Consider the following 23,605-nt stretch of genomic DNA (forward strand, 5'->3'; position numbering starts at 1 on the left):
CAGTTTTTTGGACCCAGGCATTGGTAATCATTTTGCAACTGCTGTCTCTACTTCACGTCATTCAAATCTTTAAAATTCAGAACTGACTACTGAGACAACTTTTAAGGCCACCTAATCTACTAAATCACTCCTTTGTTTACATAAGTGTTTTTTTTTATCTGTGAAATTACTTTAGACTACTCAAAGGAAATTGTTGAATAGATGGTACTTTTTTGTTATAGGTTTACTGTTCACATACAGTAATCTAGGATAGGTAGTTTATTAAAGAACTGACATCATATTCAAGGTTCTCTGGATTTTCTGTTAACAGGTACTTGACAGAATGATTAATAAAATATATATGTTTGCTTACATTGCCCAATAATTGTCCTTGTAAATGTCTGTCTTTCTTTATAGAATGGGTACACACCTTTACACATTGCAGCAAAGAAAAACCAGATGGAAATAGCCACCACGTTACTGGAATATGGGGCAGATGCCAATGCAATGACCAAGCAAGGAATTGCTCCCATTCATCTTGCTGCCCAAGAAGGCCATGTTGACATGGTGTCTTTGCTGCTCACCAGAAATTCTAATGTCCATGTTAGCAACAAGGTACCATCTGTAGTCCTCAATGTTTCTTGGCATTGTAGCATGTATATATACAGTAAATACCATTTCAACTCCATCCACTGTAAATTGCTTGCTATTTCTCAGATGAGTTGCCAGGTGCTCCAGGTTACCACCACATTGTATGGGCTGCCTTAAGAAAAAGAATCTAGGGAGAATCTGGTAATTAGCAAGAACACTGCGAAAAAAAAGTATGGATTTAGCTATATGAAGCTTACAGGTCACAAATCTTGGATGCCTGTTGACCGTTGGCACATATATGGAAGATGCTGTTTTGCACTGGCTAGTCAGGGAAAGTACAAAAGCAGTTTAGTCGGTAGATGGGAATGAAACAAAGGTCAGCAGTACAAACCTAGCATAAAAAACAACAATCCAAGTACTTTAATTAGGGGAGACAGCAGTAGAAACAAACCAGGGAGTTATACGTTAAGCCATATATCGCGGGATACAGAGTATTGGGGATCTTCACTTGGGCATCTTCATTTCATAACAAAGAGAAAGAGATGGAAGTTGCACAGCGCAGGCTCTTGTGACAAGCAGTTTCAATCCCACCTAGAAAGCTTGCCAAAAATGAATGTTTATTGCTCAATACTCAGATTTAGCCTAGGTTCACACTACTGTGATGCGATGTGCTGCAAATTTAATCAGTTTTTTGTCCTGTGTGAGGTGCGATTTTACCGCAAATTTCAGGAGGCAGACAGTGAACAATTCGCAGAGATGTGAACTGTGTGCTGTGAGTTTACTGCAAGTTCAGTTGAAGCCTATGAAGATAAAATTCGCACTGCACCATAGGAATTCGCATCACACTCACAGTCAGCACACACAGGGCCCTTTTTTTTCTCGCACCAAATTTGCAACGCATAGATGTGAACCAAAGCCATGGAATACTATGCTTTTTACGTAACCTGCGAATCTGTGTGTTCCTAAACGCATCAAACCCGCTACAAACTCAAGCTAAGAGGACTTTGTGCCACATTTACATCTGTGCATTTTAGGTCTGGTGCGTTAAAAAGGTTTTTCTTGCTGCATCTTTGATGTACTTTCATGGAAGCACATCTCATATAGAGTTCAATGGTAATATACCTAAAACCCATGTAAAGCATGTTTTAAATGCAACAAGCCTAAAATGCACTATACAGATTTAAACTGACCCTTATATAGGCTGTTGAAATGTATTGATTGTTCCCAAAGGAGATGCCAACATTGTTGCTGGTAGTGCTGATGACTGTCTCTGCATAATGGACAGTCAGTGATATCCGGCTGACAGTGGAATCACATTTCTTCCTTGTCTGTTCAATATCAAGTTTGTAAAAAAAAATGTGAAGGAAGACAGAGTTTTATTATGCATAAATCAGCAAATAATAGTCTGTTTTATTCCGTAAAACATTTTAGAAAGTTTTATTTGCATCTATCAGTTACTTCCCCCAGGGGCTTGCAGTCTATTTAATGTTAACGGGTGTCCACATTTAGTTAAACACTTCTAATTTTATTGGTATGTCTTTGAACTGCGGTCAAGAAAGCCATGGGGGGACAGAGAGAACATACAGACCCCACATAGATAGCATCACATTTTGACTCAGAACCCAGGCACCCTATCGTTTTGAGATAGCAATGCTAAGAATTATGCTCTGGGCATCCTAAAATGCCTCCTATCTCTGTATATACACAGCTGTGACAGCCAAAGTGAATAACAGAACATTTAGCTAAATAAATCCTTGTCCCAGTCATTGCATAAAACAGGAAAGTCTAGTTTGTATTCATCTTTAGACCCTGAGGCAAAACTCTCGCATTGCTGTTTGCAAAGACGTGTTATAAAAAAAGAACATAAATCAAATCTTCTTAAACTTTTTACTACCTAAAATATATTGATGGGAGAGGAAATTTCCCTAAAAGGGGCACAGAGGAGCTAATCCTATTTTCTCAATTGAAAACAGAAAAGTGGCTAGATGTTATGAGTAGTGACAGCCATTGCTACTGAACATTTTCTTAAGAGATTAACTTTTCGTGGAGATCTGTTCCTAAATGGAAATACACATGTGAACTGTCTTTTCTGCCAGAGCATTGGTGATTCTGTCCAGACACTTTTGTGATGGATACACCTCTGCCATACAGCACAGCTAGGACGGCGACACTGCATTGATGTTGCAGTTGAGAAGTACAGCGGTATCCCTGCCCTATGTACAGCTTGCTAATTGGACAATATAGGAGCAGTTGCACACTGGTAACTTAGCAGTTGTGCCTACTCTGCTCTCTCCTCCTATCAGTAAGTTCCCTGCCGACATATGCAGGTTCTGCAGAGACACATAATGTTATCTCAGTTTTAGTGGATAGGGTTAAAGTGGAAGTAAACCCATGGATTTAAACATTTAAAAAAAAAAAAGGCATGCCGGGAATGCTAACTGCACATTGGCTGTGCTCTCAGCCAAACTATCAAACCATCCAATGGCTGGTGTCATAACGAATCACATGTGCAGCACAATAGCAGTTGAAGATTAAACAGAGGCAAAGATGGCAGCTTCCTTGGCGGAAAACGATAGGGGAGTTTACTTCCACTTTAAATGAGGTTAATATCACAACAGATTCAGGCACTTATTTTAGCTGCATGAAAAAATATATAACTGTGAGACAACTGCATTAAATGATGTTTCATATCTCCTTGTATCTTTAATTATCATGCTTTATTGGGAGATTGAGAACAGATGCATACTGTACAAATTAGTGGTGGTGGCTATATAGCTTATTAATTATATGTCATCTCAATGCAACAAACGCAGTGTTTTTTTCATATTTTGTATAGTTTTTACCAGTGGTGCCCCCCCAAAAACAATGCGCTCGGCTCCTAATCTACATGCAGGGTGCCGGACACATGGATTGCAAAGGTTTTTTTTTTTTTTTTGAAGCACATGATTAGAACCTGAAGCTCTAATTGGCTTCAAAAAAGGGTAGGCTCGTGGCGCAGAGCACTGCGTACTGAGCCCACCCAGTTGTTTGACATTAGCGAATTAATATTTGCTAATGCCTTCCTGCTTCTCCTTCCAGCCAATAAGAAAGTGAGTCCTGAGACCAAATTGGCCAGGGAGTCCAGGGCTGTTTAGAGGAGAAGCACTGATTGCTGCCTTTCCAACTCCATAGAGCCTGTCCCGTATGGGCCAGGAGCCTGTATTGGTGTTATATGCGTTATGTGAGAGTGAGGGGTGGAGGTTTGTTTGCTGCCCCCCAAAATATTGAGCACCAGCTTTTACTATGTATTGTGAACTGATATTACCTAATTTTGCAATTTGTAGAGCGGACTCACACCTCTTCACCTGGCAGCGCAAGAGGATAGAGTGGGAGTGGCCCAGGTTCTGGCCAATAATGGAGCAGGCTCTGACTGTACAACAAAGGTAATCTATAACTGTTATAGACATTACTATTAGGTCTTATATTATAAATGTAATCTCACATGGTAAATTAGATGCAAAATGTTTTAATTGTTTTATTGGACAAAACCAGACAGACATTGTGCTTATTAAGTAAGTCAGTTTATAGTGAATCTGATAGGGCCTAAAAAGAATCTGGTAAAGGAAGTGCTGGTAAACCATGATGCTTGCAAATATCTCTTTTGATCTTTAAAACCCAACTCTGAAAATTACAAAAAAACAAACCCTGCTGTTTGAGGGCATGCTCCATAGAGATGAGGAATATTGTGTAATACTACATTCTCGCTCCAGCGCTCTGCTCCACTCAGACTTATGAACAGTCCATTGCTGTCCTGACATACAATAGAGGCCTATAGGCCCTGCATTGTACTTGATGATGTTATTGTTTTGACTGGGGCCTGGAGCATCTTAGAGGCTTTGGGGACCAGTCACACAGATGGAGTCTGCTGGAACAAGAAATAAGGTAGGTATCATTCCCTAGAGTTATTGAGCAATTAACCCTTGCATTGAAACAGAGGCCCCACTGCCACTTCTTTTTTTTTTTTTTTGTTAAATAACTCCTACAATTGGGCTTTATATCACTTCCTGTGTCTTTGTGAAATACCTGCATTTCAAGCCCAGACTGGACATCTGGCCGCTATGTCTGTCTAAGCCCCTGTACACACGGTCGGACATTCTGCCAACCAAATCCGTTGGATTTTGTCCGACGGATTTTGTCCGACGGATTGTGTCCAAAACTGTTGCATACACACGGTCGGACCAAGTTGTCGGAAAATCCGATCGTTCAGAACGTGATGATGTTATTTCGTTACGACGGGACTACGTTCAGGCTATTAGCCAATAGCTTTGGTGTAGGAATTTGATCTGAGCATGCGTGACACTTTGTCCGATTCGGAATTCTCTACACATGATCGGAGTATGTCCGATCGGACCAGTTTGTCGGAAAATATTTCCAACAAGTTGGAAAATTGGGTCCGATGGATATTCCGACGGAATCAGTCTGATGCATACCACACACAGTCGGATTATCCGACAACACGGTCCGATAGGACACATTCTGACGGATTCTCCGACCGTGTGTACAAGGGCTAAGTCTACTCTAATGTACACACGAGCGGAATGTCCGACACAAAAAGTCAGATGGAAGCTTTTCATCGTATATTCCGATCGTGTGTATGCCTCATCGGACTTTTTTTTCGAAAATTCTGTCGGACCTAGAAATAGAACACGTTTTAAATATTCCCGAATGAACCAATTCCTATTGGAAAAACCGCTTGTCTGTATGCTGTTCCGACGGACCAAAAACGACACAAGCTAGTACGAGACGGAAGCTATTGGCTACTGGCTATTGAACTTCCGTTTTCTAGTCCCGTCGTACATGTTGTATGTCACTGCATTCTTGATGATCGGACTTTGGTGTTATCGTGTGTATGCAAGGCAGTTTCAGTGGAATTACATCGGAAAAACCTTCAGAGTTTATTCCGATAGGAAAACGGGTCATGTATACGGGGCATAAGCCCCATTCCCATCATTTAGACAATTGTAGCCAATACTTTCATATCTGTAAATCAGCCAAAATTAATCAGATTCTTACCCTAGTAGATAGGCCTTATAGAATTACTCAATAGAAGCCAATCAAATATCTCTGGTATTGCACAGTAAACGGAAATCTGATTGGTTTCTCTATGCTTTGCACATAATTATTGCTCTTTCTACTTTCACCTTTTTGAATGGGGCTGACAGTTGTCTTGTTTCTTTTACTCTGTGAGAAAAGAAAGTTTTTTCCCCTAAGCTGACTTTTTAGGCGACATCTATTAAACAGTATCAACAAAGTATGATAATAAAAAAATATTTATTCAAATTTAACATGATAAAAATTATTGAGTGAACATGAAACCATGAATTAGCTAAATACCGTCAAATAATATCACCCTGTGTAGACCATAAATGATGGAACCTCTCAACATACTTTGTTGATACTGTTTAATAGATGTCGCCTAAAAAGTCCGCTTAGGGGAAAAAAACTTTATTTTCTCACTTTGTAATTTTGGATGTGGTACATCAAATAGCACTATTTTTGCCAGTCAACCTTTTCTTTCTCTGTTTCTTTTACTCTTGTCTAGAGACGAGATAGATTGTAGTTAAGCAGATGTGTGCTATGATTATATTTTGTTCTAATACTAATACTAGAACATGAATCATATAGCTGTGGTTAAAGACTAAGACCAGGAAGTTCCTCATAAATTCATAGTGCGCCAACATGTTAGAAAACATTCAGGCCTATATAAAATGGTAGTGTAGAGATCAAAAATAATTTGCAAAAAGTAGTACCATAGTGACAAATAAATAAAATGCACTTGTCAGCAGTTTAGAGTTGTCATATTAATGAACGTACTGTATGCTGTTACTTGGATGCCATTGGCTACTACCATAACACGTTTTTCTTTACCTTATTATTTGAAGGTATAGCCTAGTCAAACGTGAAAATCAAACCCTGAGATGCATACAGGTAGTACAAGTCTATATCCTGATATTGCTGCAGTGCACCAGTCTATTCCAGTCCTCTGGGTCTGTTTTATGCTTATCTCAGCACTCCTGACACAAAAGAGCCATTCCTAAACACAACCATTGCAGGGCTCCTTCTGTCTCTGGTATACTGAACACTTGATTTAAAAAAAAGTCATTATAAAGTTTGTCCCAGAAACCAATGAGACTCATTCCTGCCGTGGAAGTTTGGATATGACTGGAGATATAAAAAGCAGGAAGAGAGGGAGTTACACTGGACAGGCTTTAGAAAGTTCTAGTAACCCTGTGAGGTGTTTTTGCTACATTGGATTACACAGGATAAGAAAAATTAAAGCTGAACTCTAGACACATAAGATAAAATATAAAGAAATAACATGCCTACCTACCCTAAATATTATATTAAAATATTCCAGGTACTGGCTGAGGTCTTGTTCACACCAGGTACATTGTGGGAATGCATGTGTCCCGAACTGCCTTCTGTAGACATGTGCGAGTCCCATGCATCTTGGAAATGCGTGTGCGTCAGTGTCTGCCAAAACGCATAGTACCACAGAACTGTGTGTTTTGGTGCAGCTTCAGCTGAAAAACCGTGCCTGCATCTTTTGTTTGCACATTTTATTGCTAAGGGCAGCCCATTGAAATTGATGGGCTGGCGTAAAAAAAGTGCCATCCAAAAAATGTAAAAAAATCGCACAAGCTCAGACATACCTCATGATGTGAACAATTCTTAAGTGTTTGCAAAATATCTCTTCAGAATGAGTAAAGCTGCCACTTCTGGCTATGGAGCCAAGTTACCTCAGCTGCATGACTGTGTGCTAGGTCAGTGATGGGTAACCTTGGCACCCCAGATGTTTTGGAACTACATTTCCCATGATGCTCATTCACGCTGCAGTGTAGTTCAGCATCATGGGAAATGTAGTTCCAAAACATCTGGGGTGCCAAGGTTCACCATCACTGTGCTAGCTGATCGGTCTGCTAACCATCCATCTGTAGTACTATTGAGTAGGAAGCTGCCAGCTACTGATGCTCCATGCCTGGTTTCACCCTTTTCACCTCTCTCTGCCTCCTATCCCTTTATTAGTGCCATGTGGTTTCCTAGTATCAACAAGCTGTGATGCTGCTGCAACTTTTCACTTTTGAATGACTCTGATTCCGGTGCCTGAGCAATGGCAGAGAATCTGCTCTCATGCCACCACTCACACACACACCTACAGCATCACTGTACACAATCAGGAGGCACCCACCCAGGTAGAAGGGTTATACTCACATACAAAACTAGCACTATGGTCCAATATGTGCTTCAGATAAGGACTACAATGTTGCAAAGTCAACAACCTTTCTGTGTAACTGTTTCATTCACCATACAGAAGGAGTCCTTGGAAATTGATTCACCATCTTTATCTAGGTAAGCTATCCAAAGCACCATATGTGTTTTGAAGTCAACATCAAATGTGCTCCAATTGTGTTAGTATATCTACCACCACCTTCAGAAAGGCTCACTGGCCAGATGGGATAAACCTGAAATGATAAAGGTCAGATGTGCATTTTCATCATTATTCTTTATAGGGAAAAAAACATATAGATACAAATACACATTTATTTTCATGAAGGGTCTCTCTTCCATCATTCTAACTCCATTCCCATGAATTCTCACAATGCGGGAAGGATATAAGCCTAAAAAAAAATGAAAATACTAAAATAAATAGAAATACGAATACAAATAAATAGAGTGAGGTTACGCAGGTGATATCATTATGCTGGTTCATGGTACCTACCAGGAGTTTAGGGACGAGTACAGGATATACTACTAATAGAGGTTCTGATGGTGGGACTCAAATACATTTTTTTTTTAAAGCAGTATTACAATATTAGATTATATTATGTTTAAATCCTTCCCACATTGAGAGAAATCCTGGAGCTAAAGTTGCACTGGTGGAAAAGAGATCCTTTATGAAACAATAGGGTGTTCTTGTCCACAGGTTTCTTGTCCTATGAGATATATAATACATAGAGATAATGGTGAAAATGTGCCTCTGGACTTTATATTCTGAGTTCCACCCTATCAGGAGAGTGAGCCTTTCTGAAGTTGGTGGTGGATCTAATGTGGATTTCCAAATACACAAAGTGCTATTTATTACTGAACCTGCTTAGATGGTGGATCAATTTCCAAGTACTTTTTGTGTAGTAAATAAAACACAGTTACAAAGAAAGGATGTGAACTTTGTAACATTGTATTTATAATTTGTAGCACATATTCAGCAGTAATTGTGTATGTGGATATAGTAATATATTTATTTAAACTTTACATTATAAGGGCATAACATAAATGTAAGAGAATGATAGTTTTGCCTTAGTGATATGTGATGTGATCTGTAGAAGTCGTATCATTTTAGATATAGATGTAATTCTGGGGTATTAGAGATCTGTGGGGTTATTTACGAAAGGCAAATCCACTTTGCACTACAAAAGTGAAAGTGCACTTGGAAGTGCAGTCGCTGTAAATCTGAGGGGTAGATCTGAAATGAGGGAAAGCTCTGGTGATTTTATAATCCAATCATGTGCAAGCTAAAATTATTTTTTTTATTTTCCTTGGATGTCCCCCTCAGATCTACAGCGACTGCACTTTCAGTGCAATTTCAAGTGCACTTTGCACTTGTAGTGCAAAGTGGATTTGCCTGTAGTAAATAACCCCCATAGTATTCAGTATCAGTCATACACATATGTTCTTTCATTAGCATTTGAAAAGGACAGGGCTAGCTCCAAGGATCGAGTTGACACCTAGATGCCAATAAAACTCTCCCATACAAGTAAACATAGATTGTCACCTTCCAAAAACTTCAAAAGAGAGGCCTAGTTATTCCGTCTAGCAATATCAGCAGGGGACGATGAGGAGGCCCGAACAGTGTGCCACCTTTGATTGATATCACCAGATCTGAGGAATCTATTTTAACTCTCATAAAAGCTCAAATATTAGCGTCAGAGAGATGAAAATAATTCCTGGTGATCATACATGTGTTGGGCTACAAGTACATGTAACTCTGTATTTGCAGCATGTGTAGAATTTTAGGGGAACACACAAAACCGTTATATGGTGCCTGATTGCGGCAGGCAGGCAGAGATTGGTCCTGTTGTGATCAAACCGATGCACTGGTGTCAGAAATCCTATACTTGACACATTGATCAGTGCCGAGAGTGGTCATTTCAGAAAACGAAACATCCTATGGGCTGAGACAGGAACACCCCCTGAGTTGATTGGCCAAGGGCTAAAGTCCCACCCACATCCATATTTCATTAAATTGGGGAACCTGAGGTAGGGACGTCGTTCTTTCACGAAGTCCCCACATGGTCCGGCATGTTTCTACTAAAGGATAAACTTTGGTAAAGTTTATTTCTGTTTTTATCCCTTCTTATTTTCATAGCAAATTGGCAATTGTGTGTCTTTTTGTCTTTTTTTGATATTTTTGTAATTTGTTTTTTTTATATATATTTTATGGACTGCCCACTTTCGGGATAATAAGTTATAAAATGAATAAGTGACTTCTGTGTACTAAGCTAGGACTCATATTTCTGGAGAGATTGTTGCATTTTAGTGCCTAAGTGCTCGGTCTATGTTACATGCCAATCAGTATGCAATTGCTCTGTGTGTTGGCAGATTACATGCAGATTGTAAATTAACAGATCTGCCAGGCAAAGATCTGTGGACAAACTGTTGGGTGGTGGCAGGCTACCATTTGTTGTATATCAGGTGTGCGGACAGTGGGAAGAGTGATTAACACAGGGGTTCTAGCTTGTAGGATAGCTGGAGGAATTCTAGTAGTTTGTACTAATTGCTAGACTGCTCCCCAATCCTTAGGCTACTTTCACATTGGGTCTGGAGAGCGTTAGTGAGGACATTAGAGGGCATAAAGACTGCTATATGTCTGTTAAACTGGTACACATAACAAATTACCTTCTGCTGAATGCTGTGCTTTTTGGGGGAAAGCTTTCTGGATAAAAAATAAATAAAAAATGTTTTTTACTTGAGTTCAGCTTTAAATGACCAGCTTGACTTGAACAATTGCAGTATTTGTTGGAGTACATTAGTAACTCACTAGTTGTTTTCACTTGTTGCCTGGAATTGCTCTGCAGTACCTAAAAGTAAAGCCGCTTAAAGGTAAAAAATATTAGTAGTAGCAATTATTAAGAGGCAATTAAGAGAGCAGTGATGATGCACCCAATAAATCATGGGTGCCCAACCTTTTGAAGAGCGAGGGCCACTTAAGCGACTTAATAACCAGTCGTGGGCCACAATGAGCAGATGACAGTTCTGCGTCCACTCTGCGTATGCAAAGTGGACACAGACACAGCAAAGTGGACACAGACACAGCCCACTCTACTCTAGGGGCCCTCTCATCTGATCAAATGGAAGGGGACGGATCCACTTTCCGTTTTTTTAGCAGATCGTATTGGAAGGAGGCAAGTGTAAACGGACACAAGTCTGTTTACATCTACCGCTCCATAGAGGTGAATGGAGGGTCCGATTGGGTCAGACAGATCATGTTAAAGGGGCCCAAGGCTACTTTTACACTGATGGCCTGTGGTCTACCTGCATCTGTGGCTTTCCTGCAGGTTAGCTGTACTTTACCATAGAATTTCTTTCTGAAAGTGCACCAAACCCACAGGTAAGATGAGAAGTCTATGGCTTAGTGCAGGTACACTGTGCTACAACTGTGAATCAGCTTAAAAGCAACCCAGAACAGATATTTCCATATATACACTGTGATTTTTAGTAATAAGGGATTTTGCTGTCCCAGGCAGAGTGCATTTGGTATCACTCCACCTATGACAGGAGGCGGTGCTATACAGGAAGCATTGGCTTATGAAGCTCTGCTCCACAGCTACTTGCTTCCTCTACCGCTGGCTTCATTCACAACACTGATGCTCTAACATGGTGGGTAGACAATCTGCAATCTGGGCTTGTTAACTCATCATCCCAGAGCAGGAGGTCGCGGGCCACGTGTGGCCCCCGGGCCACTGGTTGGACACCCCTGCAATAAACTAAGCAAAATCTGTAATTATTTTTTGATTTTTATGTTGTCAGGTCACTTTGCAATGCTTCGCTGACTGGGTATAAGGGCCAACGTTTTGCATAACACCATAGAATTAAAATGAACTGACAGAATGTAAAAGGCAATAAGAATGAAGCAGTAGTTTGTGAAGCACACCAGAGTTGTGGTGGCGCAAAAGGCAATGGGATGAGATGCACATCCATATGCATCCTTTGTACATGGGGCATGTTACGCCTAAACTTTAGGGGAAAAATAAAAAAGGTGGAAGGAAGAGTATAACATGGTTATTGAACATCGAGAATAACAAGCATAACATAATATTTATAGGACATAGGCAATTTATGATGTTGATTGATATGAAACACACCTTAGGAGTAAAAAAAAATAAAAAATTGCATTTTCATTTTCTATTTAATGCAATATTTTCAATGCAAAATGATCAATAGAAATCTGTGACCCTCCAGCATTAACTATTTATCTTTTCTGTATGTATTGCAGATGGGATATACGCCTTTGCATGTGGCAAGCCATTACGGGAACATTAAAATGGTCAATTTCTTGCTGCAACATGGTGCTAAAGTGAATGCCAAAACCAGAGTGAGTTGTGCAAATATTTACAGAAAATAATTGAAATGAATATGGGCTTTTCATTCTGGGATGTTACGTTGAGCCTGTAGGACCATAAACCCTGCTTATGGATCTACAACCTAAATAGTTTTTTACATTTTGGATAGGTTGGGGAATGTTGTTTTTTTTTTTTTTTTTTTTTTTGCTGTGTGTGTGTGTCTGCTGTGATTTCATCTCCTTTCCTGTCCCAGTGACAATATGCCAACTAGATCAGGAAGTGAGGGGATTGCCATCCAGTGCTGTTAAAGATCAGAGTAAAAACCTGAAAGAGGGTATCACCCTTTCACCAAAAACAAAACAAAAACCACTACTCTACTAATAGTGTTGGCCTCCTTGTATGCGCCTAATGGGGAGGAACATTTATGAGAAACGTGTAGAGCAGTGATGGCTAACCTTGACACTCCTGATGTTTTGGAACTACATTTCCCATCATGCTCATGCACTCTGCAGTGCAGTTGGGCTTCATGGGAAATGTAGTTCCAAAACATCTGGAGTGCCAAGGTTCGCCATCACTGGTGTAGAGGAACTAAGACCCCTGTGGTCCAGCGCATTAAAACACATATTTATGAATGTAAAAAACAGAGGTTGACTGTAAGTGATCCATGCATCATAAATGAATGTGTATAGGACTGGGATTCACTGTGTATATGAGGGAGGGTTTTGTTTTTGGCTATAGTTTTTATGATTTTATAATGGTGTACGCATAAACGTATGTGCATATTGTAACATTAGAGGTGTTTTTTTTGCCATACTCTACCAGCTGCTTATTTTCATAAGCACGTGTGCATATGCCCTTCAAACTGCCCTCCCCTGTTCTTTTACTGTTTAATGACACTAGTAGTATTATACAACTTGATTACCCTGTGTTATTCATTGAAAAAAGGCGATTGTTTTCAAATTCCTTCGGATAATTATATGTTTCTCCTTTTCAGAATGGGTATACTGCTTTACATCAGGCTGCTCAGCAGGGACATACCCATATCATTAACGTGTTACTCCAGCATGGTGCGTCGCCCAATGAAGTCACTGTGGTAAGTGGAGAAACAGTTTCCAATAACCCGCAAACCAACAGCCATTGAATTTTTTATACAGTATAATGTGACATTTTGTCTCAGAACCCAAACAATTTTTTTTAAAGAAAGGGTCTTCTGTTAGCCTGGGGTACATTTTGCAAAGCAGTAAATATGGCCTTCCCCAAACATTTACTGGTGGTGAATCAGTTACTGTCAATTAAAACACAAGGTAGATTCAACTGCAGTGAATGATCTTTGAATGTCAGCATCCCTCTAATATACCCCCAGGATTCCTGACTTCTTTTTCCAGTTGCAGGATAGAGAGTAAAAGTTGACCTCTGTTATTATGGACTTCTGCTCCATCTTTCTTTTAAAGAGTAACTCCACTTTCAACGGGAAAAAAAATAGCAAATAAAGAAAAAATAATATAGCGTATACAATTGTGACACACGTCATATTGTAATTGAATGCTATTAAAAATGACCTTTCCTTTTCAATCAGCAGCCGCTGTAATTTTCTGTAAATGCAATGTAATATGGCTACCTGGAGTTTTTCTGTACACAGAGTGTGTACTGAACACACCCCAGAAACATAATTTCCTGCTTGTGTGATTGGCTCACCAATTTTCCCAGAAGGCTGCCTAAGATACAAGTCAGATTTCAGGCATCCCCTGCAACAAAAATTGTCATTTTTAGTAAGATACTTTCAATAGGAATATGTCTAAAGGGATGCAGGCCCAGCAGCTTTCCTCATTAGTGCTGTGTAGGTGCACAGCTGATAGATAATTATGAAACCACTCCCATTAGACCTACTCAGCACAGAGGAAAAAACAGTGATTTCTTCAGAATAACAAAAGGTAGGAATCTGCAACAAAGGTTGTTATAACCCTTGTAATGTACATAGATCACCCAGAGGAGAATGTTTTTTTCTCAACAAAAGTGAAGCTTTAACCTCCCTGGCGGTAATCCCGAGTCTGGCTTGGGCTGGAATTTCACTACCATGAGCGGTAACTCCGAGCCAGACTCGGGATCGCATTGCAGGATACAGGGAGACTTACTTACCTTGTCCTCTGGATCCAGCGATGTCCCCCCACTGTGTGATCGAGCTGTCCTCCGCTCGATTCACACAGTGCCCGAGTGCCGCCGAGCTCTGTTCCCTGCGACGTTGCCACGCACGGGAGCGGAGATCGGCGCCAAATTCAAAAAAGTAAAAATACACAATACACATACAGTACTGTATAAAAAATACACACACCCTTTGTCCCTAGTGGTCTGTCCAGTGCCCTGCATGCACTTTTATATTATAAATACTGTTTTTTTCTGCCTGGAAATTGGAGATTGTCCATAGCAACCAAAAAGTGTCCCTTTATGTCAAAAGTGGTTTTAGACTAGCTAGAAAACAGCGATAATAAATTAGAATCACTTGCAGAATTTGAGCGATAGCGATTTGTGGGGAGATCCGTCATCAAACACTAAATCTAATGACAGCGACAATTCTGCAAATGAGCAAATTTCAGTGTTTTTGGATTTGATTACACTATTGAATAATTTTTATTATTATTTGTTATCATTATTTATAGTTATTTATTATATTATAAACTTTATCATACCCGGGATGTCTACTAGATTCTTGTTTGAACAGATTTAAGAGAGTTATTCCTAAGAATTGCAGGCCTACAATATAAAACGCCAAATTTCCATGCAAAATAATTGTACCACTTTCAGCACCTAAAATCAGAAATAATCATACCGCCAGGGAGGTTAAATTAAATTTTATTTGGTAAAATGCTAACGTTGTGCACCTAATAAACTGTGAAAAGAAATGGTTTAATTGGTTCACTACATATCAGATAAGCTCCCCATAAAGCCCCATACACACTATCAGATTTTCTGCTTATTTTTTCCTTCAGATTTACCAAAACCATATAATATTAGTTCATACCTTAGGAGTTTCAATTTGTATGCAATCACGCCCTTGCACTAAATGGTTTTGGTAAATCTGAAGACAAAAATCAGCAGGAAATCTGATAGTGTGTATGGGGCTTAACACTTCATATTCCTGGCTCATTTCTGCTCACTTAGCTTAGTATTTACACTTTGGAGCTTACACAAGGCTGGTGACTCTCTAGTGGCGTCCATGTCATGGTAGTAGGTGCCTGAGCTGACAAGCACCAGCACTTTCACATGAGATGAAAAAAGAGCAAGTCACTTGAACCCCATACAAATATTTCTTGGGTATTTGTATGTGTAGCAAAAGAACAAAGAAAAAATAAGTATAACAGCAAGTAGGCCACAATTAAGGAAACTTGTACGGGCAAAGCTTGGAGCTTACACAAGGCTGTGGTGACTCTAGTCACTTCCAAGTCGCAGTGGGGCTGATTTACTAAAACTGAAGAGTTAAAAATCTGGTACAGCTGTGCATAGTAGCCAATCCACTTGCTAGTTAAGCTTTGACAATAAAACCTGGAAGCAGATTGGTTTCTATGCAAAGCTGCACCAGATTTTGCACTTTCTAGTTTTAATAAATCAACCCCATTAGTAGGCATCTGGGCTGCCAATCGCCAAGCACCAACACTTTCACGTGACATGAAAAACAGCAAGTCACTTGTACAAATATTTATTTTGTATTTGTTTTATTTTTATAACAACAAGTAGGCCACCATTAATGGGAACTTGTATGGGCAAAGCACATGTTCTCTTTATCTCTCATCTTCTCAATTTGCACAGTAGAATGTTTGTATCATGACTTACTGCATTTCACTGTTCTTCTCATAGTCCAATAAAGTAAGTGTATTGTATTAGCCATTTGTTTCTCCTATGAAAGACGTAATATTATTATGGTATTTAAATGGCCTTTTAGGGCCAATGCAGATTTTTTAGATAAAACATGTAGTACATACAGGATATTGTCTGTCAATCCTAACATCCTCATGTATGGGTGATCGCCAAATGTATGTCATCAGAGCAGATCCCGCAATGGGAAAGTTATTGTGTAATATTTGTATGATGCTGGTAGGGAAGTGAGACAGGAAAGTCCACTGTAATGTAATACTTAAAGAAGGAAACACCTCTGCTCATACAGCCATTCTTATACTTTTTTTCTAATTATATAAACATTGTTGTGGCTTCTATACTAATTAATTTTTTTTAATAGAATGGCAATACTGCTCTGGCTATAGCTCGTAGACTGGGTTATATTTCAGTGGTCGATACACTGAAAGTGGTGACAGAAGAGACCCTGACTACAATTGTAAGTAAACTTGTCTAATTAAGTCTCTGATGTACTGCATGATATATTTTTAATAAAAAAGTTGTTGATCGGCTAGACTGGCCCATTTGTTCTATGAAAATTGGGTGGGTCTACCTAACAACATTTCATTAGAACTAAACTTAATGTATTTGTATCTTATTTCAAAACACAATAACTGCATTTACTGAGCATCTGCAGCTCAAAGAAGCGGCTCAGTCCAAAAAAGTATACAAGCTTCTTCAAGCTGATAAAAAAGCTCAAATGCCTGTAAAAGCAGCTTTTTTTTTTTTAGCTGCAGTATGCAAAAAAAACTGCTTTTATTTCTGTGCCTAAAACCTTGAAGAACCTTGTGTTTTTTTGTGTTCTTTTGCACGTGTAAGGCCGCGTACACACGGGCGGACTGTTCGCCCAACTTTGTCCGCTGAACAGTGTTTGGGCGGACAGTCCGCTCGTGTGTGGGCTTTCAGCGGACAGTTTCAGCGGACAGTTTGACGAACAAGGTTTTTCGGAATTTCCGAAAAACTGTCCGCTGAAACCTTGTTTCAGCGAACAGTCCGCTCGTGTGTAGGCTTGTTCGTCAAACTAAGTTCCGCGCATGCTCAGAAAGGATTTACACGCCGAAAGTTATAATGCAGTGTATAGGACGTCGTATTTTTCGTCCCGTCGTACGTGCCGTTCACGTCATCGCGCACGGTTTCAGCAAACTGTTCGTCCGTCGTGTGTGGCCATGTCCGTCCATGCTAAGTTTGAGCGGACTGTTTGCCGAAACTGTTTGACGGACAAAGTTGGGCGAACAGTCCCCGCGTGTGTACGCGGCCTAACACTTACCCTCGGGGGAGCGGCTGAATTTTTCGGGGCTTACCGATTACCTCCACCAGCTTGTTTTTGTCTAGGGGTTCCCAGGGTTGATGACCCAGTAACTGTAGAGACCGACACTTGAATTCCCTTTTAGGATTTTTATTTTGCATAAAACGGTTGAACAAACTCAGTCTCTAAGTTGGGAATAGAGGATATAAGGATAAAGTTTAGCTCAGGTGCTTGGGACTGCTGACTTCAATGAAAGTCTCTCTGTACATAATCCAGGGAATATTGTTGGATAAATCCTGGACCTTGGATTTAGCAGCCAACAAGTAATTCTAGCTTTGCAAAGTCTCTCACACAGACTTGGTGGAAAAACGTAGTTGTAACCGGAAGGATAGAGGTAGGAACTTTTCTAACTGTACCAGAATCTTTCAGCTGGTCCGGCGATACCGTAAGAATTGTGGATTCAATCGATATCCATGGCAGCTCAGCTTCCAGGCTCTTGCCGTGAAGCCAGCCTCGTGCGTGGCTCTCTTACTGAAGAGTCCTCCCCTGGTAGCATGTAGAGTTGCTGGGCCTCTCCAAACTCGAGACGGCACCAGAACACCTTAGAATCCTCCCTCCAGTTACTGTGCCTCGAACTAGCCAGTTCTGAGGCTCGGAAACGGATGGATCCACACCCGAGGCCATGAGGGCCTCTGGGGGCTGGTCAGGAGGACCAGGACCACGGTGTCAGCAACAACTTCTGGACTGGAACCCAGAACCACGTGACTTCAGAACCTTAAGTACCCTCTCCCGGCATACACAGTGAGACAAACGCATCCACTGATTGGCTCCGAGACGAGATTGGTACTCAATGCGTCCAACTAGACTGCGTTCTAAGGCCTCTCACAGGTGCAAACCCCACCTATGACCAGGCAGAACCTCAATAAAACTCAGTCAAACTGATGCCAAAGCATAATTTAGAACAGTTAACCCAAACACTCAACTACAGTCTTGGGCAAAAACTAGATTTAAAGACATAGCGCGTACTCATCAGGAGTACTGGCTCTACACACGTGTTTTCTTTTTAGCTTCTTTGAGCTTTTTTCAAAGCATAAGCGTGTTTTTTTCACCCATCCACTCAGCTCGTTTTATCTTTTTTTATGTACGTTTTCAAGCATCTTTGAGCTTTTTCGCACATTTTCGGACACTTAGGTGTCTTTTCTACTCGAAAGCTCCTCTGGTGGGGGTTTTTTCTGCCTGTAAAGGCCTGTACACACGATCAGATTCTCCAATGGGAAATGTTGAATGTTAGACTGTTGGCAGAAAATCTGACTGTGTGTATGCTCCATCGGACAATTGTTGTCGGACTTTCCGCCAACAAATGTTGGCTAGCATGTCTTCAAATTTTCCGCCAACAAATGTGTGTTGTCGGATTTTCTGATCGCGTGTACACAAGTCCATCGGACGAAAGTCCAAAGTACAAACATGCATGCTCGGAGGCAGAAGCCGTCGGTCTTGTAAACTAGCGTTTGTAATGGAGAATTAACATTTGTGATGTGGCAAATTATGAAATCTCCAAATGCAGCGCACAATTCTCTTCTTCTTTAATGGGATAATAATGAAGCTGCTTTGCTGGTGATACTGATGGAATTATTGCAAACAAATTTTCAAAGGCTTTTTTTTTCTAGTGATATCAAGAATTATATTATTAAGCTTTTTTTTATTTGTGCAAGTTACCACAACACCATTATCCCGTAGTTGTCCCTTGTCAATTTTACATTGTATTTTTTTAAATGTAACTGCCTGCTCCCAAACTGTCATTTGAAGTAAAACACATAGCCAAGTATTATTCTCCACAATTTTTTTATTGTGCATTAAAAAAAAAAAATTAGACATGCCAATAGAACTTAACCAAAAAGTGCATTCTATGCATCCAAAAATATAGAAAATATACCAAATCAAATCATTATTCAACCAAAAAAATAATTTTAAAGCAATAACTCCAAGGCCAATAATAAATAAAACACCTTATCTCCTCTAGCAATTCCGGCATGCAAAATTCTTACGCGTGTTTGGAAACAATTTGACGCATGTTTGGAAGCATTGAACTTCATTTTCTCGGCTCGTTGTAGTGTTGTACGTTACCATGTTCTTGGCGGTCGAAAGTTCCGAGAGCTTTTGTGTGATCGCGTGTATGCAAGCCAAGCTTGAGCTGAATTACATCGGAAAAACCACATGTACGGGGCATAAGAAATCTAAACTTGCATAGGCCAATTAAAGACATCCTATGCTTGTGCTAAATATAGCACAAATAATAAATGACAGCCATTCAAGTTGTGCTGCTGTACACATGTGCTGACAGAGAACCTACTGACTGGAGCAGTGAACAGAGGGATGACCTTATCAGTCCTTTATAGCAGACTTAGGGTAATGTTCTTGACCAAACTTTGCTGCTGCTTCAATGGAGGCTAAAGCTGCATTCACACCTGAGCATTTTGTTTTCAGGCAGAAAGTTGGGGGTTTTTACCGCAATTTTGCCACGTTTTTGCCACAATTTTGCCCAGGTCAAATGGTCACCAATGTAAAAAGAAGAAAACGAGTGTAATCTGCCTAAAAAGAAGTTCCAGAACTTGTTTGAGCCTCAGGCGTTTTGGGGCTTCTAGCTTAGAGTTTGGGAGTGGAGATGTGAACCATCCCCATAGAGAATAATAGATTTTTTCCCCTCCAGCATCCTTCAAGCTACAAAACGCTCAGGTGCGAATGGGGCCTTAGGATCAGGCTGTGCTGTGTGGCAGGATCACAAACTAAAGATACAAATTCACTGACATTTAAAATCATTTCTGTATGTTCTATAACTGAGTCTATGACTAATTGCCTGGATTTTTGCATTGAAACCAGAGGCCCTTCTTGACCACTCAGTTTGTTAAGAACCAGTCAAGAAGGTCAACAGGAGAAGGTCAAGAAGAGGCCAACAGGCAAATGTTTCCCCATTACTAAATTTTACCAACACAGCCAAGAAGGGTCTAACAATTTTTCTTTAGTTTATAATCTGATTTTAGTAAGATTACATACATAACCTATGTATTAACCTTTACAAATAAAAAAAAGTACTGCAAGCGTTGAAGTGACAAATGGGGTGTATCGAAGACAGGCTCAGAAAGGGTTTAGAACACATATGCTCCGAGTTAGCATCAGAACTCGGCGGACACACCAGGGAGAATTTCTTATGTTTATTTTTTATTTTTGGCAGCCTGGAGAGTATACACACAACATGTGAAGCCCCTGCATTGTTCCTGCGCTGCGGTCATATTTGGCTTGTAAAACTCCCCAGTCTAACATTGAAGCAATGTTTTCTCTTCCTTTTTTCTTTAACAGATGGTGACTGAAAAACATAAAATGAACGTCCCAGAAACAATGAACGAGGTTTTGGACATGTCAGATGATGAAGGTATGGAAGTAACGTGCATCCTTCCTTTTATCCGTGTCATCACCAGTCCTGCCTTGGAAGTCAGTTCTGTAAAATGATAAAGTGAATGTGCTATTTGCGGTGTACATGGGTGTGAAGATCCCAGATCACCTGCTGAGCTACACTGACTTTATACAAGCATTCCTGGCTGTCGGTGTATCATTATCTCTGTGATTATCAAAGGTTACACTACAATTGCAGGCCCCCACACACACACATAAGACTGCGTTTTTGGTCTGCAGATGTGTGGGGCCTTTGTTGACCTCTGATATGCTCTGCAGTTACCTCCATAACCATGAACAAATATGGGTGGCTGCCTGACAAAGTAAGTGCAGCTTAGCAGCATGCAGATATCTGATCTTTGGAACTATGCAATGTCATGGAGAAGTTAACCAAAGTGTCACATTGTGGATCATACAAAAGACTGTTTAGATAAGCCTTCACATGACACAGCTGTTGACAAATCCTAAAGGATAAAGTCACCTTTGCAGTTAAAAAAATTTGCGTTTACAATTTTTTTTTTTAGGAGCCTGGACAGCATTGCACCCATGATCAGCAAATTGCTGGTGCCATGACAGACTCATGCAGATCTGTCAGTGTAAGCTGTCTGCCCATACATTGTAAGGGCAGGCAGTTTCACACTGACAGGAAGAATCAATAAACTACCACAGCGCTCAACAGCACCGTGGTAATTCATTGAGAGCTACAAGCCGACAGCCATAAAGGATGACGGTACTTGTAGTTGATTAATTCACAGTACTCTGTTGGCTAAGATCAAGTGTAGTATATGTACTTATCAGTTGCTAGAGGAGGCGCTGGCAAATCCAATAGTTTAATTGTGCCTGGAAGGGCGGTTTCAGCAGGGATGTCGATCTGCCTGACAGATTACTGGGGGCCGACCACTGGTTGCGTCTGAACCATCTGGAAGGGTGCTCCTGGTGAGGATGGATGCTGCATTGGGTCTGGCCAGAGGGTTGGGTCCCTGGCCTTCTGGCCTGGATTGGTGTAGTCCTAGCTCCAGACAGTTATTCGGGAGAGAACACTGGCTCCTCGTTTAAGGGGGGGAGTGGTTAGTATCCCCTGAATGTAATTAGGTAGGAGGGATAGGAGCAACGGTTGAGTCTTCATCCAGGGCTCTCCCTAAGCTCCCAGAACTTCAGGCCTTTCTGTGTGGAGTGGGGGGCTGCGCTGGTCTGGGTTGTTGGTCAGGGTTGGGACGAAAAGCCTGTGGTGAATGTGCCCCTGAATTGGCAGTTCAGGGGTGCCTTACAATCACTCTGAGTGGGGGTCACTTTGATTTATGGTACCATGGTGACTTCACCATGCACACGTTTTTCACACCTCCCTTAAGGCCAAGCCTTGTGGCTAGGACCAGAGGAATTTTTTATTCCTGGCCAAAGGGCCGGCCAATGTATTGCACAATGGTCACCTTTCACTTCTCCCACTTCCTTCTACCCCACTTTCTATTTATTTACCATTTGTTTGTCACCTTTTGTATCTTTTTGTTTGGTGTGTACACATTTTGTCACTGTGTGATTAGTAGGGTGTGGGTCCTCAGGCCTACCCTGAACGTCTTGGGATGGGGGTGGACATTTTGGCTTTTGGCTTGGTTCACCCTCTCTCATGGGATCTCCCTTTGAGGGAGTCCCACGAGCACTTGGGTGGGTCTGTTTCGGCAGACCTTCCAGAGAAAGGTGGTTCATCTGGTTTCAACCAGATGGACCCAAGTGAAGTACCTCAGTCCCCATCTGGAGCTTAACACCCTGGGGGATCAGGGTAAGGTCCTTCCTAGGGAGGACTAGTGTAACACCAGTTTCACGTTTTTCTGTGTTACTCTTTATATGTGTGCACTTCTTTTGGGTGTGTTTCACCAGCCAAGGACTTTTCAAAAAATTCACAGTACTCTGTGAATAAATGACATGGCTGTGTGGGTGGAGCCCCACATGGCCACACTCTTTCCAAAAAGTGACAGCTGTCACAGAGAACTTCTCCCCATACTGCTGTCATGCAGAGGCAGTGGATCCCCAAATAAAAAAAAGAAAAACGCCTGTAATCTGCCTAAAAAGAAGTTCTAGAACAAGTTTGAGCCTTAGGCGTTTTGAAGCTTCTAGCTTCAAGTGTTTTAGAGTGGAGATGTGAACCATCCCCATAGAGAATAATAGATTTTTTTCCCCTCCAGCATTTTGTAGCTTCAGGCTTCAAGCTACAAAATGCTCAGGTGTGAATGGGGCTTTAGGATTAGGCTATGCTGTCTGGCAGGTTCACAAACTAAAGATACAAATTCACTGACATATAAAACCGTTTCTGTATGTTCTATAATTGCAGGAGCTGGAACATGTTAAATGTTCCACCCTAGAAAAACGTGGAACTTGTGACATGTTCCCGAAGGTGAACTTATCCTTTAAACTGGTTTTGTCAGCACCAATGACATCCTTCATTGAAAAGTTGAAGGAACGGGAGGAAAATTTCCAATCAGATACAGGCACTACTGGGTATTCTGATAGCTGGTGGCACCAGCTGTCAAAATACAAAGGCCACAACTGGAGATTTGTCCATCTGTGCCAGTTAGCATCGATAAAGAAAGAAGTCTATGAGTATATGGCCAGCAAATAATGGCTAATGGTGTTTTAGCGAGCTTATTTTAGATAATTCTTATAGTCTGATATAGTCCATATATTATTATTAATGTTATTGTTAATGATGAGAAATGTAGGCACACTTGTCCTGTCCAAGCGTTACATTTTTTTCTCCTGTTCGTACAGTTCGTAGAGCCAATATACCTGAAATTCTCAGCGATGCTGAGTATTTATCAGAAGGGGATGAAGGTATTTATAAGTGCAGCAGATATAACAAAACACCAGT

The 23,605-nt window shown here is 40.7% G+C and overlaps 1 protein-coding gene across 46 annotated transcripts in view; it reads left to right on the plus strand.

Moving 5' to 3' along the window:
• The window catches only part of ANK3 (ankyrin 3), a 906,473-nt gene that overhangs the window by 740,328 nt on the left and 142,540 nt on the right, over positions 1-23,605 (plus strand). For 30 of the 46 annotated variants that reach the window (XM_077454076.1, XM_077454078.1, XM_077454087.1 and 27 more), the window contains 7 exons: positions 397-594; positions 3,894-3,992; positions 12,101-12,199; positions 13,162-13,260; positions 16,396-16,491; positions 20,653-20,725; positions 23,506-23,568. In XM_077454076.1, coding sequence (XP_077310202.1) covers positions 397-594; positions 3,894-3,992; positions 12,101-12,199; positions 13,162-13,260; positions 16,396-16,491; positions 20,653-20,725; positions 23,506-23,568 — 727 coding nt within the window. The remainder of the gene's footprint in view (positions 1-396; positions 595-3,893; positions 3,993-12,100; positions 12,200-13,161; positions 13,261-16,395; positions 16,492-20,652; positions 20,726-23,505; positions 23,569-23,605) is intronic. The other 16 variants (XM_077454070.1, XM_077454081.1, XM_077454089.1 and 13 more) reach the window with 1 other exon arrangement.

Source organism: Lithobates pipiens, unplaced genomic scaffold (genome assembly GCF_037356315.1).
Source record: "Lithobates pipiens isolate NorthernLeopardFrog02 unplaced genomic scaffold, aLitPip1_a1.2 Scaffold_25, whole genome shotgun sequence".
Classification (NCBI taxonomy): domain Eukaryota; kingdom Metazoa; phylum Chordata; class Amphibia; order Anura; family Ranidae; genus Lithobates; species Lithobates pipiens.